The 20,991-nt window shown below is 50.0% G+C and overlaps 1 protein-coding gene across 1 annotated transcript in view; it reads left to right on the top strand.

Annotated features, from left to right (window-relative positions):
• Positions 1-4,050: 4,050 nt before the first annotated feature.
• LOC138521228 (ciliated left-right organizer metallopeptidase-like) overlaps positions 4,051-20,991 on the top strand; it is a 579,350-nt gene continuing 562,409 nt past the window's right edge. Inside the window, exon 1 of the mRNA XM_069633917.1 lies at positions 4,051-4,997. Within this exon, the coding sequence (XP_069490018.1) occupies positions 4,694-4,997 (304 nt within the window). The 5' untranslated portion in view covers positions 4,051-4,693. The remainder of the gene's footprint in view (positions 4,998-20,991) is intronic.

Raw genomic sequence — 20,991 nt, 5'->3', positions numbered from 1 at the left:
CGGGCATGAGATCTCTAGATTGTATGAGATGGTAATGACTAAGGTTGGAAAGGAATTGACACATTTGAGATTGGATTGGGAAACAGAGGTGGGAGCCCAAATGGAGGATGGGATGTGGGAGCGGGCCCTGGGATACCATAAGTATCTAGGAATGCCAGATTGCAGCAAATACAGTTGTACGTAACGCATAGAGCGTATATGACCCCGCTGAGAATATCTAAATTCAGGAATACTGGGAGACAGGCGTGCCCTAAGTGCGATGAGGAAAATGCTGATATGACACACATGTTTTGGGCATGCCCAGTGATCGAGTGTTTCTGGAGGGAAGTCGCACAAAAGCTAGCAGAGAAAGTGGTCACGCTCACCGTAGACACGGCGCGGGCCTGCCTGTTGGGAGGGTTTCCTAGGCCACGAAAATTGAAGCATGTTGGGAAGCTGAAAGACTTGGCGTACGTGCTTGCAAAGCGAAGGATAGCTATTGGATGGAAAAAGTGTCATAAGCCTCGGGTGGAGTGTGGTGGAAAGAATTACAGAAATGGGCGGAGGCTGAAACGATGGTGTGGCAGGAGGCAAGTAGCATGTCTTGGGAGGAAGAAGTGGGTACCCTGATGGCATGGAAAGCATTGATATCTGGTCTATTTGGAACAATGTTAGATCCAGAGGAATCTGATGAAAATGACGCCCTGCCGAGTGTAGCAGATACTGAGTGCGAAGGACAAACAGGCTCGTGAAGGGGGGTGGGAACAGGGGGGCAGTGAACGAAGACTAATTGATGTTAATGTAATAATTGTGGATTGCACTGTGTGTTTGGTTTGTATTATTGGTTGTATTGAAAAACTAATAAAATTCTTTAAAATTCTTTAAAAAAAATAAAAAAAACTATGTAGTTGGATCAAAAAGTTGTGCTCATCAATTTTGGGTAAAATGGGGACACCGTTGGAAAAGGTGGCTGTCTCATAATGAGTTACACTTTTTTTGCACACGCAGGACTGTCTCTATCCCAGAGAAGCACCTGGCTCCGCCCCAAAGGGGCTTGAAGCACCAAGGCATAACAGGGTGTAAGGGCCGAGCACCCCCACCCTGCCTGGTGCCTAAGTTCAAGAGCAATTCCAGGCCGGTGCTTTGGAGACGCAGGCGCGTGTCTGAAAGCATCTCCGAAGCGGGATCCCGACAGTGGAAATTGAAGTAGCGTGGGGAGTGCACACCGCTTGGCAGGCCCCCGGACAAAAGAGCGCATCCAGAAGAGGGGGCGAGTGTTTAGGACAAGTGAGAATAGAGGAAAGGCCTTAGAAAAACATGAGCCACGTGTGGCGCCCATTCTGAAAGGGGCAGCAGAGGAACAGAAAATAGAAGGAGGACCGTAGCACATGGGGACAATGTTTGACTACCTTTGAGACAATTAAAGCAATTCATTCAATTGGTATTAGAGACACAAAATAGAGAGAAGCAGGGTGCTTGTCAGCAGTGCTGCAACAACACGAAGGTGCAAGTGGAAGCAGAAACACACACAGGCTAGGGTGACTGATGGTCCTCTGCACCCATCTTCCCCGCCACAGATCTTTTGTTTTTTTTAAAAGGGGGGAGGAGGACAGAAACATAGCATTGCTGGACATAGTAAAGGAGGACAACATGAGGGTAGCAGGAAGAGAGTGTGGAAGGAAAGGAACATCTTGAATTGGCTATATGCCTTTAGGATGTACACCTCTGTTATGGTGGAGAAGTACCCGGGTGACGCTGCAGCGCTCATCACATATGAGCAGCGCATCCACGAGGCACATGAGGAGTATGGGGGGGTGGCGCTTGTCTCAGATACGATGATGGCTTCAGGTTGAAGATGCAAATGTTTCCGAGCATGAACTGAGACAACGAGGATGTGTCAGGATACATCCAGAAGATATATAGCAATGGGCACAAGAGCATGCCGGTGGGGGAGCAGCGGCCAGGCAGGAGTCAATACCCGGATTAGGTGGACAAGGGTTATCAGAATGGAGAGAGCAGAAGGCAACCCCTTCAGGGCGGGGGTGGTGCCTGACCTAGGGACAGCGGATTGGGGAGGCACACCTCCTGCTGAAAACTCAAAAAAGGGAACTGCACGTGGGGAGCCAAGTGCAGGTTCAGGCATGCATGCAGCATATGCGGCGGAGACCACATGGCTGCCCGGTGTAGAAGAAGCAACAAGCCCCCCAGCAGAAGGGGGAAGCGAAGGAGAAGGGAGGTGGAACTTAGGGCGAGGGAAACAGCCCCAACCCTCTTCATGCTCAGGACACGGTGGCCTCTACCGGACTCGTTTTATGACGGGGAGCATCCGGGATACTCTTGAGGGGTGACCTTAGGGAAGATGACAAAGAGCAGCAGCAGGAAGGAAAAGACCATCTGGCTAGGGGGCAATGATGGATCGGGGGAAACGGGTCAAGGGGAGTGAGGGAACAGGCCGTTGGGTTAGACTGACTCTCTTTTGATTGGTATGGAAGGAATGAGAGGGGAGGAACTGGAGAAAATGTTGGGGGGGAATGATCAAGGAAGAGGGGCAGCAAGAATCCACCTAGGGGGAATGACCTGGCATGATGGGGCAGAAGGCAACTGTTGCACGATATGTGCAGTACAAAGTGAGCATTGAGCAAGGCCATGGGGCTTGCGAGTTCACCTGGTCAGAAATTATTCCTAGTGTCACGGGGAGGGAGGCTCATTCTGGCTGAGGTCTCTAGGAGTGCCTGGATAGTACGAAAAGGAGGGGGTTCACCTGTCGGGAATGGGTTGGTACCTCTTTTGCAGAGCTGGGTAGATGCCATGAGAAGGCGAGGATGAGAATAGTAGGGCAGTTTTCGGCATGACTGGGGCGGCAAAGGGGCAGAAACCCTTTTTTGCTGTGGCAGTAACTCAGGCGATCGAACAGTGCCTAAACTAACCACTTGAGGGAGGTTTAAAAGGACCAAGGGTCACTGGCCCCCTGGTAGCCTAACACAGTGGGGGCGCATGTTGTAAAGAGGAGGGGCACCTGCATGGTAGTCATCTTCCGACTTGGGCTGGTGTAAAAGTAACGGCACTCCCTGCAGCCCATCAGCGGCACCGGCCAATGTGTTTCACCTAGACCAAGAGGCTCTAGGTTCGGCGAGTGGTGGCCTAAGATGCTGGAAAGGAATGGATAAGTAAAAGAGAGCTGACTGTAAAAAAATGCAGGAACAGAGAAAGGTGAAACGGGGGTTGCCAATGTATGTGTAAACGGAAAGGTGCTGCCAATCCTCTGGGATAGTAGTAATGGATTGAAGATGTTGTTTGGTTGGAAGTGATAGTGTGAAATGTTTAAAAAACTGCTGCCTGGTTATGCCACAAATGAGGAAAAGCTGGTCTGGTCTCAGTTATTTAGCCGAGGTGGGCTACAACGGGATGTTATGTAACTTGCCAGGTGGGGGGCGAGAAGTACTAGACACGTTTGGATTTTCCCGAAAGGGTAGTGCTCTTCTTACCTTGCACCAGCTCTGCAAACCCTCCCTCCATATGGTCCAGCAACGAGGCAAACGGAGGGAGGGTGTTCCACAAAGGCCACACACTACAAGGAATGAGCCCGGTCCCTGCCCCTCCCTGACCCCCACACTTACCTCCCAACTGCCACATGAAGACTTTTCCTTCCTCTCAGCTGCACACCAGCAGAAAATCATTTGCTCCAGTGGAGCCTATATAAACCCTAACTAGCCCTGCCCTTTTCTTGGTACGCCTGTCACCCCCAAACATTCATGTTCCTGAACGGCAGCTCCACCCCTCCCCTTACAACTCCTTTGCTGTGGTCCCAGGGCATCCCTATGCCCTCTGCTCTGAGCTGGACCCCCAGGGGCGGTGTGTGTGTGCGTGGCTACTAATGCGGCGTACACGGTACACCGAAGCACCCACCGGCAGTACGCCTGTAAACTGCTTTGGGCGTAGTGTGTATGAAAAGAATAGAATCTGCAAATTGCTTTGAAAACCACTCCTTTTTAATAAAGGGCCTATGGTTCAAAATGCCTTTGACTATATATGGAAGGCGTTGTGCCGGTAAAGTCATCCAGAGAGCCTGTATAAAAGAAAATGCACACCCCTTCTGCGCAAAGGGGACAGTTTGTATGACATGTAAGAACGAATGTCCACGGGTGAGGCCTGCTGTGCGACAGTGTGCGCGCTGTCCGGGTCCCGGGCGGCGCCTGTTCACTTTTCTCAGGCATAGAAGGTGTTTTGATCCACAGGGGGTTCTCCTGCTCTTCTTCCTTCCCTCCCGCGCTCTCAGGGGGAGGGGGCACGCGGAAAGGGCCCATCACAGCCCCCCTCCAGTCTTTTGATTATTAACTTCCTGGAGATCACTGTGTGCCCAGGAGACGAGCTGCCAGGGACTCCCACTCTGGTCACTGATCCGAGGCCTGGCAAAGACTAGGGTGGAGGGAAGATATCAGTCAGACCGTGGAGAGAGAGACAAGTGGGGCCAAACTTGCCGCGGAGAGAGGGCCAGGCAGGATACTTCTCCATCGGGAGGGAAGGGAGGACTCGGGGTTAGGGAGAGACTTTCAGGGAGATGGGATGGGGGGGGGCGGCCCGCAACGCAGTGTTAAGTAAGTAGGTCAGTGTGAAAACGGGATCCGAATGTACGTGTCAGAATTCAGTGGCAAGGGTCAGAGCGAACAGGCCGGATTGACGATTTTGGAGAAGGCCCGGGACATGCCACTCTAACATGGGTTGGGTCGTGGCCCCGGCGGGATGCCTCCTTTTCCTCTGCATGCCCCTCTCCTGGACCCGATGCATCCACGATGCAGTGCAGTCCGCCGTGCCAGTACTCCGCGCTCGGGTGGCCCATACCGACCCCTGGCTCCCATCTCTCAGGAAGCCACGATCCGTAGCCCCGGAAGCATTGAAACCCATCCGCATCCGGGCTTGGTACCTGCGAGCCGAGAGCGCCCTACTGAGCTTGGAGCAGACCGTGCAGCTGGAGGCCGCAGTGGGGGAGGCAACTCTCCAGATCTCGCGTGCATTGGCGGGTGAGTACAGGGCGACGCAGTAGCACAGGTGGTTGAGTGGAAGATTCTTACCCTTTAGCATATCTGCCTTCCTGGGAGAGTGAGTGGTGACGTGACCAGTGACCCTGAGGTCGAAGTGTGTTAGTGGAGGGGTAATTTTGGGGAATGGCGATCACCATGGCATATCTGCTTCACGCGAAACACGGTTGGCCATTTCTCACAGGCGTTGGCCGTTGAGTGGAAACTGCAACCGTTATTTATTTCAGATGGGCGAGGGGAGCACCCTTAGAAGTTCTCTCAGACATTGATTGGCAGGTGAGTGGAAGGAGCATCCTTGAGGTTTTTCTGGTTGCTGAGTTCAGTACCCTGGATGCATTTTGGAATAAGGAAGCAAGTGTTTGGGGAACAGGCACTTTCTGGTGGGGGGTAGTGGGGAGGGAACACAGCATCCTTGGTGTCTCAAGTGCAAGTAGGTTATGCTTAGTGGAGAAAAGGTACTAGTGGTACTCTGCCTGCATCCAAAAACATAGCTCTCAACTCACACGCTTTTGGCGGGTGTCACCCGCCTTGTAAACAGCTGCCTCACCCGCCAAGCCTCCAGCACGCCCATTTGTATCAATGGGCCGCTCACCCGCCAAAAATAAAATCGGGTGTTTTCACCCGCCTTTGCCACACAAATGGTTGAGAGCTATGCAAAAAGGAGGGAGTGGGGGGGAGTGGGATGGCGTAAGGGGTGGAAGGAGATGGTGAGAGGTTACGCAGAGGGTAGGGCGTGGCCTTAGCCTTACAATCCTTATTTGCTCTTGTTGCATTTGGGCTTAAGCGGACAAAGGCAGGAATAATGAAACATGGCACTAGATGCATTTTGGAGCCAAATAATATATTAATAAGTAGAAACATGTTATCCAACTGTGTATGCAAATTAAATAACATACTATTTGACACACTGATCTCTTTAGAGCATGTTTATTAATGTTATCTGTCAGTCATCATATTTATAACAAAACACACAATTACAAACAGAGCTTAAAAATATTGTGATTGGTATTACAGTGGAGCTGCATATGGCTGTAAACAGTGTCCATAGATACAGATGATATGATATGGCATTTATAACGCGCCTATACACAAGTGTTTCAAGGCGCGATGAGGCAAGGGGAGGGGGAAAGGAGGGAGGACAGAGGCAACGATCTTACCAGGCCAGGTGACACTGAGAACGCGCAAGTGCAATGTAATTTTCCTTCAAGCATAGTACAGGAGGTCAATCAAACTATAACAGGTGATGCTTTGAATTTCATTTTATATTATTACAGTATTCTTTTTTTCTAAAACATTGTAATTTTATAAATAAAACTCATTGAGCAAAACAGAAATTCTTTGCGTTGGGCAAACCCATACCTGTACCTACAACTCAATACACTGTAATCACCTGGCTGCAGTCACTTCAATTGAATAAAATGGACTAAATCCCAGGAGCAAAGCAGGGTATCCCTCATGACTTGGAGTCATCTGGTAACCATTGTCCCTTGGTGCTCCTCTGTGTCCACCCCCTATTAGTCCTTCATCATCTGGTGAGTCACTCTCGTCTGGTCTGTCGTCTGGTCCTTGGCTGCTCTGGTCCGATGCCCTCCTGGTCCTTGGAAGTTGGCCTCCATCACCCTTCTGGTGCTTGGCTACTTGGTGTGTCACTGGCAAACAGAAAAAGAAGCAAAACACATCCCTTTCCTGGGCAGTGTTTCTGCCTATCGTGCCCTTTGAAAGCCCCAAATTCCCATGCTTGCAGTATATGTCCATGCAGTCAAAGTCAGCACTGATTTGAGAAAGACATGGTAACAATTACGATATTCAAATAATTCTACCTCTCACCGTAACCCGCAGCCCATCTTGGCCAACAGCCCCTCCACTGAAACAACACAGCTCACACAATGGAATGTTCACTTCCAGAAGGTGCACTACATTTCCATGGAAGCCACACTATCCCTCCACAGATAAACCAACATCACTCACCACACTCCTAAATAACTGCTGAACCAATATGCATGTAAATTGTATGGGCCAAACTCATACCCTCAACAGTAATAAGCAAAAGCGCACATTTGTCAAGTGTTGGCAATAAAAGGCAGTTGGATTTTATTGTGCAGATATGGTTATGGAATAAAAATAATCACATATCATAATATCATCATACTTTTGGGCACCGGGTCCAGAGGTTACCCCCTCTGGCCTGTGCCGCCTTATTGTCCCACGACTTGTAGTGGTCACCATACAGTGTCCTTCTTCGTTTTTTCTTCATTCTTCTCCCTTCTTTTGTAGGGTGGGTGGGTTTTGTGGCAAGGAAACAAAGATTGGAGGACACTGAGTGCACAGCAAACCTCCTGTTTGTTTGGGTCCCCGTTCAGGGTCCACAAACAAGTAGTGTTTTCTTAGAGCATGCTGCTCTTATTTATAAGACACAGGGGAGCCCCGGGTCTTTGATGTGCATGGTGGGGGAGCTGTAGTCCAGCCCCCAGGCCGGTGTAGCCGACTGTCTATGCCCCCAGGAGGTGGGGGGGCAGGTCCTTGACCCTGCGCCCTGCCTGATAACTACCTTCCTGGTGCTTAGCACCTTGTTGCTTGGTGGGAGGGTGAGGTGATTGTTCACACCTCACCCTTCTCTTGCTTTTGTATGCTGGAGACTGCGTGTCTCCGTGTCCGTGGGGGGGAGAGGAGCAGGCTTGGGGGTGGGGGCTGCCCTTCTCCCAGGCCTGCCACATGGTAACATCAGTTACCCTGCCTCGCCTTGGGCGGCCCTGCGGTATTGCCCATAACTGCTGAACCAATATACAGGCAAATTGTGTGGGCCGAACCCTTACCCTCACCAGTAATAAGCAAGAGCACACATTTGTCAAGTGTTGGCAAGAAAAGGCCGTAGGATTTTATTGTGCACATATGGTTATTGAATAACAATAATCACATATCATAATATCATCATACTTTTGGGCGCCGGGTCCAGAGGTTACCCCCTCTAGCCCGTGCCACCACACACTGGCAGGTTGCCGACTGACCGTGTTCTCCCGAAAGTATGTCTACTGGCAACCCCTGGAGGCTAGGGTAGCTGTGATTTCTCGAAAGAAATGTTCCATGCCCTGGTTTGATAGGTGGGTGCCGTCTTTAAGAAACAGATCTGGGTCACCTAACGTGATGGCCGGGTGTTTTATGAAACCAAGGCCTCGTGCTATACATTTTTCCAGCCCCCTGTTCAGTTTTCATCTAGAAATGTCTATTGATTAGTAACAATTGGCCCCTGCCATTTCTTTCTGGGCAGGATGGCCGAGAAGTAGATTTGTGTCCCTCCAGTTATGCGAAATGCCAGCTAAGGAGGAGCACATTTCTTCCAGTAGTTTTCTCCTTCCTGCAGACACTAGGTCATTGCCTCCTAGATGTACTATCAGGAATTCTGGTGGGTCTCTGTATGCGACCAGCTCTGCTAGTGTGTCGTGGATGTCGGCCCAGAGAAGACCTCTATATCCCCACCAGGAAGCTATGGTGTTCCTAAAGGGTGGACCCTCTTTAGTTTCTTCTGCTCATCGGCCTGTCCTGAAGACAAATTAGTGGCCGACTATCCATGCTGATCGGAGTGGTGTCCTCTCCCCGGCAGTTGTTTCTGGAGGGGTGGAGAGAAAGAGAAAAGGGGGGGCTATATTAGATGTGGTCTGATGTTTCTTTTGTAGCAATCTGACTTCCATCCCCCTATGTTTTTTTAGTTGTTCTGGTGCCAGGCCTCCTTGCCATGCTGAGGTGTCGGCCCCGATTCTAAAAGAATGGGTGCCAAAATCTTTAGCGTCCCATCCTGCTTTGCTGATTGCTTTCATCAGCACCCCTTTTAATTGGTAGCGGCTTCGTGCCGAGGAATCCCTGTGGATTAAGAACCCCCCCCCCACTTTTGGCCTTTGAGCGTAGTAAAGGTTGGTGATACACACCGGGCGGTTTTCTGCATCGTCGATGCAGCAGATATTGATGGTTCTTTTGGCCCCTGTTTTGGACTGTTGGATGTCTATGCTGACGCTGTGTTGTCTGACCCTGGCCTCCATCATGCCTAACCCATTGTTGGCTTTTGTGCTGGAGGCGATGAGTTCCCCTACCTGGAAGGCCCCAACGTACGCTAGAAAAAATGCTGTTTTAAATAGCATGGTCTCATAGGGGTGCCAGCATATGGCCTCCAGTTGCTCCGCTATTTTTACTAGTTTGTTGAAATCTAAGGGGCGGCGGGTGTCTACCTGGGGTCCCTCTGTTCTGCCCAACCTTTCATGGCGTAGGAGATCAGAGCGTTCTGAGTCTCCACATATTTTGGAAAAATATGAAATTGCTACCAGGTGTCTTTTTGCCCAGTCCCTCTTGAAACCCTGGTTGTGAGCCCATTTTAAAAATATTTCTATGTCTTTGATCGTTATTAATTCTACATGGTTTAAACCTGTAGCTTTGAATACTGTTTGTAGGCACTTACTGTATTGAGCTGCGGTAGTGCCTGCCAGTGACTTCACGGCCATTTCTGTTAGGAACCCCGTGCCAGGGTTCATGTTCTGTGTGGATAGCGTGATGTTGGCACCTGTTTTTGAGGTGCCTGGTTCTTGTTGGGCATCCTGGCTTGGGCTCTCAGGCGCTGGCGTTTATGCCGTTTTTTTAGTTTCCCATTATTGACCAGCATTCCGCTGGTATTGCCGTCATCTGTTTTCGGGCGTGTGGTGCTAGCTCCCGGAACCTTGGCCACTGAAAGCAAGATAAAGCATCTGCAATATTATTGTCTTCTCCAGCGATGTGTTTTGCTTTGACCACAGTGTTTTCCTGCAGTGTGACTGCTGTAATGGCTCATAGTACTTTCAGCACTAAATGGCATTTGGTAGATCTTCTGTTTATGGAGCCTACCACTGCCATGTTGTCACACCAGACCAAGAGTTCCATGTTAGCTAGCTGTCTGCCCAGATGTGTATGGTTAGCCAAATGGGAAATATTTCTAGGAGGGTGATGTTTTTTGTCCACCCTGCCATTTGCCATGAATTGGGCCAGTGTCTTGCTACCCATTCTGCATCAAGTATGGCTCCCGGCTGCATCAGTAAAAAGGACCCTTTTTGTCCATGTATTCAATGGCGTGCGCCAAAGTGAGGTCCCGTTGAAGTTAAGGAGGAAATTCCCCCAAACTTCCAGATCTTGTTTTACTTCTTTACCTAGCCGGATGTGTAAATGGGGTTTGGTGTATGATTTGATTTTTAGTTCCAGACTTCTGGAGAATATCTTCCCCTGAGGGATTATTCTGGCTGCAAAGTTGAGGCTTCCAGCCAGTGACTGGATTTCTTTTACTGTGGCCTTGTATTTTTTCCAGTAGTTCTGCTATCTTAGTTTTTGGAATTTTGCATAGGCCCCGTGCAGAATCTATTTCAATACCCAGAAAGATTATGTTGGTGGCTGGTTTGGACGTCTTCTCTGTTGCCAGGGGGATGCCCCACTGTGCAGCCATTTCCTCTAACTTGGCCAGAGCTCTACTGCATTCTTCTGAATTTGCTGGTCCCATTACCATGAAGTCATCAAAGTAGTGAACTATTTTGGCTCCTGGTCTTTGTTTTTGGAATGCCCATTGGAAAAAAGAGCTGAACTGTTCAAATAGGGTGCAGGATACTGTGCATCCCATGGGGAGGCATCTGTCTATATAGAATTTGTTTTTGAAAGTGAACCCTAGCCATTGCTGAGAGTCTGGGTGGACTGGCAATAATCTGAAAGCAGATTCTATGTCCAATTTGGCCATAAGGGCGTTCGTACCACACTCCTGTATGAGTCTCACTGCTTCTTGGAAGTGTATGTAGGATACCGCAGATTCTGTGTGCGGGATGCCACCGTTCAGTGATTGGCCTTTTGGGCAGGACAGGTGGTGGATTAGCCTCATTTTTCAGGGTTCTTTTTTGGGGACCAAGCCTAGTGGGGAGACTGTGAACTCCGTGAAGGGCATGTAGTCCCATGGGCCTGCAATCCTGCCTAGTGGTAGTCCCTTCTCAATTTTGGTATCTACCATTTCTGGGTTGTCCATGGCTGATTTCAGGTTTTTGGGGATTTTTTGTGTCCCTGTCCATTTGAAACGGATGATGAAACCATTGGTGAAACCTTGCAGGATAGCCCTGCTGGTTTCTTTATCTGGGTAGTTCCTCAGCGCATCTCTAAAGTTGTTAGGATTGATGGGCGTTCTCCCTGGTTCTAAAAATGGGATTGGTGGGGGGGGGCGGGGGTGTTGCTGCTAGGCTTTTGCATTTTTGGCTGGGAGTTTGGTGCAATTGCTTGCTGCATGGTCACCGTTGCAGTTGGTGCACTTGTGTTTGTACCAGCATTCCTTCCCCCAGTTGCACAGATTTTTCCCAAAGTTCCTGCATGGGATATTGGCTTTGGTGGGGTGGTTTTTGTTCTGTTTGTGGGCATTAAACTTAGCCATCCATGGCTGGTTCTTCCGAAAGGGCTGCTCTCCTTCTTGTAGTTTTCATTTTCAGAATTTCCGGGGCCCTGTGAATTTCTGTTGTTTTTGTGTATTGCTTGGTTGGCCTCTTCCTCTGATGGAGGCTCAGCGTTTAGCATGTATAGATCATTCTGTACCTCGTCCCATTCTATGGATGGCCTCTCTGACATACTCTGCCTGAATCTAATATCATATGCTAGCCAGGTTTTTCCCCTTTGTGCTATTTTTACTTCTCTGATCTTGTCCATGTATGCCCATAGTTTTCTACCATCCCTGGGGAATTTTTCCTCATAGATGGTTGCTAGGATGGCGAAAGATCGTAACCAGTTGTCCCAGTTCTGTTCTACCTGGGCGTTCCTAGCTATGGCTTTTTCCTCCTTTTTGGGATCCCTGAAAGCATCTCTGCCCTTGTGTTGGGCTTCTATAAGTGAAAAGATTTCGATTAACTCTTTTGCCCAAATGGCTTCTTTGATTGTAATGTCAATGTTCCATGCCAGGCATCTTTTGTATCTGTTCCGGATTTCTGCTTGGAAGGATTTCAGCTTTAGGTCTAGTTGGGCACTGCTGATCATTAACATGTCTGCTGGGTTGTTGCTGTTTCCCCCCGTCTGCCCCGGCGTGTTTGCACTGGGGTTTGCCCATGCTTTCAGTGCACCTGTCGGATTTGGTGATGCCGCTGTTGGCGCAAGTGGACCTGTAGCGGCTGCTGTTGGTGTTGTCGTTGATAGCGGCAGGGGCGCTGTTAAAGGTGGTGACATAGGTGTTGTTAATATTGTTGTGGGCGGTGGGGGGGTCTATAATGATGTTGGGTTCAAGTGGAGTGGTGGGGCTTGGGGAAACGGTCCCGCCTGGGAGAGGTGGCTGTTGACCCCTGATTTCAAGCAAAAATTGTTGCATTTCACTCATGTTTACACATAATTGAGACCGTTTTTTTTTTGTGTTACCTTTTCCTATGCCTTCTGTCGGCTTTCTTTTCTTTATTGGGGGTGGGTCGTTCTCCAGGCCTGGTGGCAAGCTTACCCCTTCTTTAGGTAGTCCGTATATATGTTTTCCCTAACCCAGGCCCAGCCATAATGCTCGGCTGCTTCTATTGCCGCCAATAAGTAGGGTGATTTGGTCTTCTGTGGTGGTGTTGTGGGTTCCTGTGGCTTTCGCTTGGGAGCCATTATTCTTTGCCTGTTTAAGTAAAAGAATTGTAAATACTTTATTCCCTTTTGAATTTTGTGCGGTTACCTAACTGTCTTTGTGAACATGTGACTAATCATTCATCTGTCACGACCCTCGCTCAAAAGCCCTCATGGGGCAAGTCCTGGCGCCTATGGCGCCAGGCTCATACACCATGAAAAACAATGTGCTTGGGAACTACTTTATTGTATTGTCAGCCAACATGGAGGCATCCACATAGCTTGGTTCCTAAGAACCAAGCTATGCAGTCTAGTGTTTTGGGTGTGGTAGCCTAGGGACTACTTTATCTGGACTATTTTGTTGCGGCTATTTAAACCACACCCGAGCAAGACAACACTCTTCGCATTACTTTGCAGCTTGCAACGTGACGCTCACCATGTCCAGCTATTCCCTTGAACCTTGGAGAAGCAGAACCTGCAAGGAGACAAAAGGAACATCATTAGCAGCAGCATCTTACCTGCAGTCTTCATCTTTAGACACCCGCAGCTACCGAGAACAGCTTCCTCGAATCTGCACGCCTCCTGGAGAGAACAACCTGAAAGAGGAAGATAGAGGCAACATTAAAGAAAGCGGTTGAGACATTTACAAATTACAAACTGCTCAAAAGGCTTACCTGGCTGGTCGCCTCTCGGCTGGCACCACTCCGGACATTCCACTCGCGCTGAAGAACACCGCAACCTACAAGGAAGGAAAACACGTTAGCAAAGGCAAGACTTTGCAGCGCTGCACATATCGCTTACTTACCGCATCATAGCGCTCTTAATGCGCCATCATTTACCAGCAGGGCTCAACCAAGCCAGTTCGCCGCGCTGAAGCTCTGCATACCTAAGGGAGAAAAAAGACATTTTAAACAAAGAAAGGCATGCAGGATAGCAACAAAACTAAAGAACAGCAATAAGACCTACCTGAACAATATCAAACAGGCTGGCGTCAGTGAAGTAACTGGACCGCACTCGCCCATGAAAGATAACGCGCCCCTGCAAAGAAGGCAGGACGGAGAGCACGCCTAATTCTACCACAAGGTGAGGAGAGGGCGCCAGACGGACTAAAATCATACGGGGGTGGAGGGAGGATACTTACCCCAGTCGGTCAGTCCTGAACACAGTCCTCCTGTATTTTCAGGCAGAACCTTCCCTGCAGACTACATCAGGGTAAGCTGAGGAGCATACCAGCGAGTAAACTGGCTGGGTGGCGTCCCTGTGGATACCAGGTGAGCCTAACAGAACGCAAACCCTACCATAATAAATCCACCTGGGCGCCATGGAGACATCAGAAATGGACCAATTGGCCCAATTACTAGGAGAGCTTCGTGCTGAGGTTCATTCTGCCCGACAAGAGACTAATGCCCTCCGGAGAGACCTAATAGTGATCGAAGAATGCACTGAAGAGATTAGCAGGCAATACTTGCAATCACAGGCAGGACAGACGCCTCTACCTGGAAGCAATCCAACGATGCAAAACCCAGCCATACCACCCACTCCGGTACAGATCACGTTACCTGGAACAGTGCCCCTGGCACCACCAGAAAGGTTCTCGGGCGACCCACGGAAGTATGCGGCATTCATCAATCAGTGCCGCCTTCATTTTCTTTGTAGGCCTGGAGCATTCCCAAACGATCATGCTCGGGTAGCTTTTGTCTTATCATACCTGAGTGGTAGTGCAGCAGATTGGTCGGTGCCGTTGGTAACCCATGACGATCCTCTATTACATGACTTTGGGGAGGTTCCAGAGAGAAATGGAAAAACTTTTTGCTCGCCATACCCAGGAACAAGCAGTAGACAATGAACTCTTGTCCCTCCGACAGGGGAATCGGGACTTGTTAACGTACATTGCTACCTTCAGCAGACTGGTTGCCGAAGCTAGGTAGCCAGAAAACAAATGAACCACGTTATTCCATCGAGGCTTACGAGGCGAATTAAAGGATGTCTTAGCCCAGGTGGTTGATCCACCCAGAGACTGTGCAGAATACCTGATCCCCCACACTAGTGTGAGAAGGGGGTTTAGATTCTATAAAAGAGAAGGAGGCGAGTATTATGCATTCACAATCTTTACTCTGAACCACAGCAGCAAAGAAGTATAACTTGGTGAAAAAACGAAATTTTTGTGAACAAAACAACGTTGTCTGAACAATGCACAAGGGAAACATCCCAGTCCAACATGGTGGGCAGGTCATGCCCTGGAGGTAGCCAATGGGCTGCGAGCCAGGTCCATATAGGTCCATTCCTCTAGCACCACCTCCTCTTTCTGACGCTGATCTTCTTCCCACTTCCACCGAACACTCTCTCCACGCAGAACGAAGAACACATTCCAATGGAAAACTGCGGGAGCTGAAACCTTCTGCAACTTGTAATAGAGTATCCTGCTTCCTCCTGAGACGAACTCCTCAACCGAAAGCACCTTCTGCAACTTGTAATAGAGTATCCTGCTTCCTCCTGAGACTAACTCCTCAACCGAAAGCTGAAACGACAACCAAACACCAGTAAGGGTGGGTGGGAGGGATAATACTTGCCTCCTTGTCTTCTATAGAATCTAAACCCCCTTCTCACGCTAGTGTGGGGGTTTAGGTATTCTATGGCAAAACAGGAGGCTCATATTATGCAAGTTCAAAGCCCTTGCATTACATTCACAGCAACATGAGCAATACGTTTATGATAAAACGTTTTGAAAGTTGACTCCCTTGACCAGTCAGCTGCTTTAAGAATCTGCTCCAAACTACCCCCAAGGAAGGCTGCTTTAGAGGCCATAGCGCCTCGGACTGAATGGGGACCAAAAGAGGACGTGTCAACTCCCGCTTTCCGCATAACCCACTTGATCCATCTGGCCAAAGTAGAAGGGGAGACTGGCTTATGGGGTTTCCTGTAGGAAATCAGCAGCTGAGAGGTACTCGGAGGCCTAAAACCTTCAGTTTTAAACTCAAAACGTTTCAAACAGTTGACCACACATCATTTACAATCTTCAGGAAAAGTTGGATAGGATATTGAGGAAGTCAAGCATTTAGTCCTTCGTGAGATAAAGAAAGTAACCCCTTGAGGGGTGAACATCTTATCCACATCCAGAGCCCTGATATCAGACACCCTCTTAATAGACACCAGGCATAGCAACATAGCTAGTTTGGAAAATAACTGTTGCAAGGACAGATCTTCATTAGGAGGCCAGGACCTGAAGAGCTGAAGTACCATATTAATGTCCCAAAGAACCGAATACTTTGGTTTTGGTGGAACCTTAATACGAATATATTAGAAGGCCCTACTTTAACCAAAAGGTGACCCGCTGAAATAGCTGACCTAAAACCATTAACAGTCCTGTAGGCTTTCCCTTCCTTAAACAACTCCACTAGAAAATTAACCACTTCTACAGGAGAGGCAGAAACGGGATTGAGGTGCCTAGCCACACACCAGCTAACCCAGCGGTTCCATGCTAAGGAATACCCAGACTTAGTAGAGGGCGCCCAGGAGTCCCTGATGACTGACATAGAGTCTTACGAAAGTCCTCTGAAGCACCAGGAAGATCTGAAATCTTCCAAGCCATAAGGGCAAGGTGTCCCTGCAGGACCAACTCGTGAGGGAGACCCCCCGGATCCACCAGCAACTGGGGATCGAGAGGGAGAAGACGGGGAACATCTACTGCTAATTTCAGAAAGGGCGGGAACCAAACCTGAGAAGGCCAAAAGGGGGTAACCAGAACCAGAGACACCACTTGTCTGCGAACCTGAACCAGAACCCGAGCTATCATGGCAAAAGGAGGGAAGGCCTACCCCAACTGACCCAACCAATCCTGCAGGAAAGCGTCGGTGGCCAGAGCCAAAGGATCTGGTCTCCAACTGTAAAACCTGGGAACCTGACAATTTAGTCTTGAGGCAAACAAGTCTATCACAAGGGGACCCCAGAGGGACGCTATGCGGGCAAAGAGAGCCCTGTTCAACATACAATTGCTCCTGTCTTGCAGGTGCCTGGAGTTCCAATCTGCAACCTCGTTGCTGACTCCCGGGAGATATTCCGCTTTCAAAAGAATATCCGTGTCGAGGCAAAAGTGCCAAAACTCTCTTGCCAAATCTGCCAGGGCTGTGGACCTGGTGCCCCCCAGGTGATTGATGTACCTCACCGCAGAGATGTTGTCCATGCGGAGGAGAACACAACAATTTCCCTGATCCTTGAGGAGACTTCGAACAGCAAAGGACCCCACTAACAACTCTAGACAATTGATTTTTTTTTTTTTAATATATTTTTATTTTATATAAACCAAACAACAATACAACAGAACATAAATAAACACATTTAACAACAAAAGCACTGCAATCCCCATCCCTCCCCCCTATGAGCCTGTATGGTGTCCGCCATCGGTATCCGCTGCGAGCGGAGGGGTGTCATCGCTCTCAGAGTCAATTGGAGCCAACCCTGTTCCAAACAGCTCGGCTATCATCAATTTCCATGCCGCGAGGGAGCACATTTCCTCCTCCTCCCCTGCAATACTGGTATCCCGCCACACCGCCGTCTCGGCCTCCGCCCATTTTTGGAGATCCCTCCACCAGACCTCCACTCGTGGCTTATGACACTCCTTCCATCCCATGGCAATCCTACGTTTAGCAAGCACATAAGCCAAATCTTTCAATTTCTCAACATGTCTGAGTTTACGCGCTCTGGGATATCCCCCCAGTAAGCAGGCCCAGGCTGAATCCACTTTGTGCGTGATACCCTTTCCTGCCAGCTTCTGCGCCACTTCACCCCAGTAACCTGCAATTACTGGGCACGCCCAGAACATGTGTATCATGTCTGCATTCTCCTCGTCACACTTGGGGCACGCCTGGCGTCCAGTGTCCCGAAATTTGGATATTCTCAAGGGGGTCATGTATGCCCTGTGCGTTATATAAAGCTGTATTTGCTTAAACCTGGCATTCCTCGACACTTTTTTATGATACCCCAAGGCACGCTCCCACAACCCATCTGCCATCGGGGCCCCCATCTCTGTTTCCCATTCCAGTCTCAAGTGCACTAAATCACTCCCAACCTTTGTCATCAACATCTCGTACAACCTAGAGACCTCATGCCTGTCCTCCGATGTGTCGTATAGTATCTCCACCGTGGCGTCCGGTTCATCGGCCAAGGTAGTTTCAGGCCACCTACTCCGGATCTCCTGCACTATCCTGTGATATGTTACATATTGACCCCTGTGCAATCCCGACACTGCCTCTAGTTCTTCGAACTCCATGATGGTCCCATCCTGCCAAATATCTCCCATGGTGACCAACCCCACTGACTCCCAGTATGTCCGGATGATTGCTCTGAGCTGCCCGTCTCCCTTCGCCAGTGCGACCAGTGGTAACTGCGGCACACACGGCAAAGGGTTACCCATCATCCGGCAGGCCCGTCGCCACATGTTCCGTCCCAAAGCTAGCATTCTAGGACGTTCCCTCATGCATGCATTAGTCACCCAGATCACCTCCCGCAGATAAAAAGGGGAACAGTCCCTCCCAAACAGCCTGTGTTCAGGGGGTCTCGTCGTCAGAGAGCCACCTGGACACATTGCAGCTGCGCTGCCACATAATAGGCCTCAAAGTTCGGCAGTTTAACTCCGCCCTTCTCGTAGAAGTTCTGCAGCTTCCACAGTGCGACACTGTTAAGCGTGCCGTGCCACAGGAATTCCCTGCAAACACTATGTAGCCTCACAAAAAACTTCTTAGGTATCATATAAGGGATGTTGTTAAAATAATGCAAAAGCCTGGGCAGTACCACCATTTTAAGCATAGCTCCCCGGCCCATCATCGCTAATGGCAATCTTTCCCAGAACCTCATGCATTTCTCGATCTTCCCCACAGCAAGTTCAGTGTTGTGCTTGTGTTCTTCCTCAGTCGTGTGATACACGTCTATTCCCAGGTATCGGAAAGAGCTCGTCGCCCACGGGATCTGCAACACTGGCAACCTCTCCACCGGAGTCCCCACATAGCCACCCAGCGGAAATAGAGTGGATTTCTGGGGGTTTACTGCTATACCGGACAACCAGGCATACCTCCCCATCACCTCTAAGACATACTGCAAATTTTCTTCTGGATATCTCAGGTACAGCAGCATATCATCTGCATACAGGGATATAAGGTGACACTCTCCTCCTACATCGATGCCGACCGGGTCATATTGCTGCCGGAGGTAAACTGCAAAGGGTTCTAGGGCCAGGATGTACAACATTGGGGACCAGGGACACCCCTGCCTAGTGCCTCTGCCCAACTGCCATCTCTCTGACACCACTGCACCCGTGCGGACCCTGGCCAGTGGTGCACTGTATAGCATCTCGGCCCACCTAACCTGGTCCCATCCCATACCATCTCAGAGCCGCCAGCAGCCACGGCCACCGAACAGAGTCGAACGCTTTAACCGCGTCCAATGCCACTATCGCCATCGTCACTACATCCCCATTCGACCACCCTGTGGAGGCGTCTGTGGTTGTGAGTAATGTTCCTGTTTGGGACATAGCCCGTCTGGTCAGGGTGGATCAACTTGCTGATCACTCTCCGCATTCTAGTAGCCAGGACAGCTGTCAGGATCTTGCTGTCCTGGTTCAGCATCGACAAGGGCCTGTAGGAGCCACAACCGTGTCCCGGTTTATTTGGCTTGGGGAGCGGTATTGTAATCGCCTCCCTGAGTGACTCCGGCAGCCTTCCCACCTCGTACGCTTCGTTGAGCATTTCCAGCATGGGCGGGAGCACTTCCTCCGCATATACTTTATAAAATTCACTGGGGAACCCATCCGCCCCTGGGGCCTTGCTGGTGGGTAACTGCCTCACAATCTCCTTCAACTCTTCCAGGGTGATCGGAGCATCCAGCTCCTCTCGCTCCTCGTCACTGACCCTGGGCAGGCCTACGTCTTCCAGCACTTCGTCTATCTCCTCCTGGCTGCCCCCTCACAATCTTCGTATAAGACCTTATAGTATTCCACGAATGCCCTGTTTACGCCTTCTTGGGTGTCCACCTCCTCACCCTTTTCATTGATTACCAATCTGATCGGGGATCGTGGGGTCTCGCTCTTGTACAGCCAAGCTAGAAGTCGGCCCGTTTTGTCTCCCCCCGCATGCAGTCTCTCAATATACTTCCTATAGTTCAGATTACAGAGCCTGTCCCAATGTTCCGCACACTTCTGTTGCAATTTAGAGACCGCCTCCGCATCTATCCCACCACCTTCCAGCTCCTCCTCCAGCTCAGTCTCAGCTCTATGCAGATCCCCTTGGACTTCGCAATGGCGATCCCCCGCATTATGACCTTAAAGGCCTCCCATAAGGTGCCAGCCGACTTAACGCTACCTGTGTTCACCTCAAAATAAGCAGTTATCTCCTCCCTCATATCCTCTCTGAAGGCAGGGTCCTTGAGCGCCTCCGCCCTGAGGCGCCATGTTGGTATACGCGCTCGTGGGGAATACAGCTGCCATTGCATGACCAGGGGCGAGTGGTCAGAGAGGACTCTCGCCCTGTAGTCTATATGATCGCACGCCGCGACTATGTCTGGCGTGGCGAAGAAGTAATCAAGCCTCGTGTGCAGTAGATGCGGGGCCGAATAATGCGAGTATTGCCTCCTGCCCGGGTGTTTCGCTCTCCACACATCTACCAGGCCAAAATCCGCCAGCAGCGGCTGCAATACTTTGGCCGCCGGGCTGGGCTTAGCCATCTTGTCATCCGACCTATCCTCCCTGGGATTCAATACACAATTGAAATCGCCGCCCCAAATCACCGTACCCCCCATCCCGACACTGAGCTTGGTGCACAGCGTCCTAAAGTATGTTGCTGTGTCCTGGTTAGGCGCATATGTGTTTACAATGCACACTACTTTGTTCTCTACCAGCCCCCTCAACATAACCAACCTCCCATCCGCCTCCACAACCTCCTCAATTAGCTTAAATGGGACATGTGGCGCCACTCACACCAGCACTCCTCTGGCATAAGCGGAGTACGTTGATCCTACCACTGTCCCCTTCCACTTCCTCCCTACCAGCTCCAGTTTCTCTCGCTTTAGATGCGTCTCCTGTAACAGGGCTACGTCTATCTTTTGCCTCTTAAGATACAACATGACTTTATTTCGCTTCAGATAACTGTTAAGCCCTCTAACGTTCCACGTTAATATCCTAAGGTCCCCCATGGCCTATCAGTAGTTTCCTCCCCCCCCATCCGAGGCAATCCCTCCCCACTTTGCAGACACCCAATCCCGATTTCACTCCCAGGCTCATACAAAAACTAAAACACCCCAAACCCCTAACCCAAACAACTGCCCAGCTCCATCCCTGGATCTCAGGCATCCCTGTGTTCGGTCCTCTCTGGGAAACCCAAATAGAGAACCCGACAGGGTGTCACCCCACTAACAGTGACTAAACTAAACACAA

The sequence above is a fragment of the Ambystoma mexicanum genome, chromosome 13 (assembly GCF_040938575.1).
Source record: "Ambystoma mexicanum isolate Mex_15411 chromosome 13, UKY_AmexF1_1, whole genome shotgun sequence".
Taxonomy (NCBI): domain Eukaryota; kingdom Metazoa; phylum Chordata; class Amphibia; order Caudata; family Ambystomatidae; genus Ambystoma; species Ambystoma mexicanum.
Note: the sequence above shows the minus strand (reverse complement) of the source record. Positions and strands in the feature narration are given on the sequence as shown.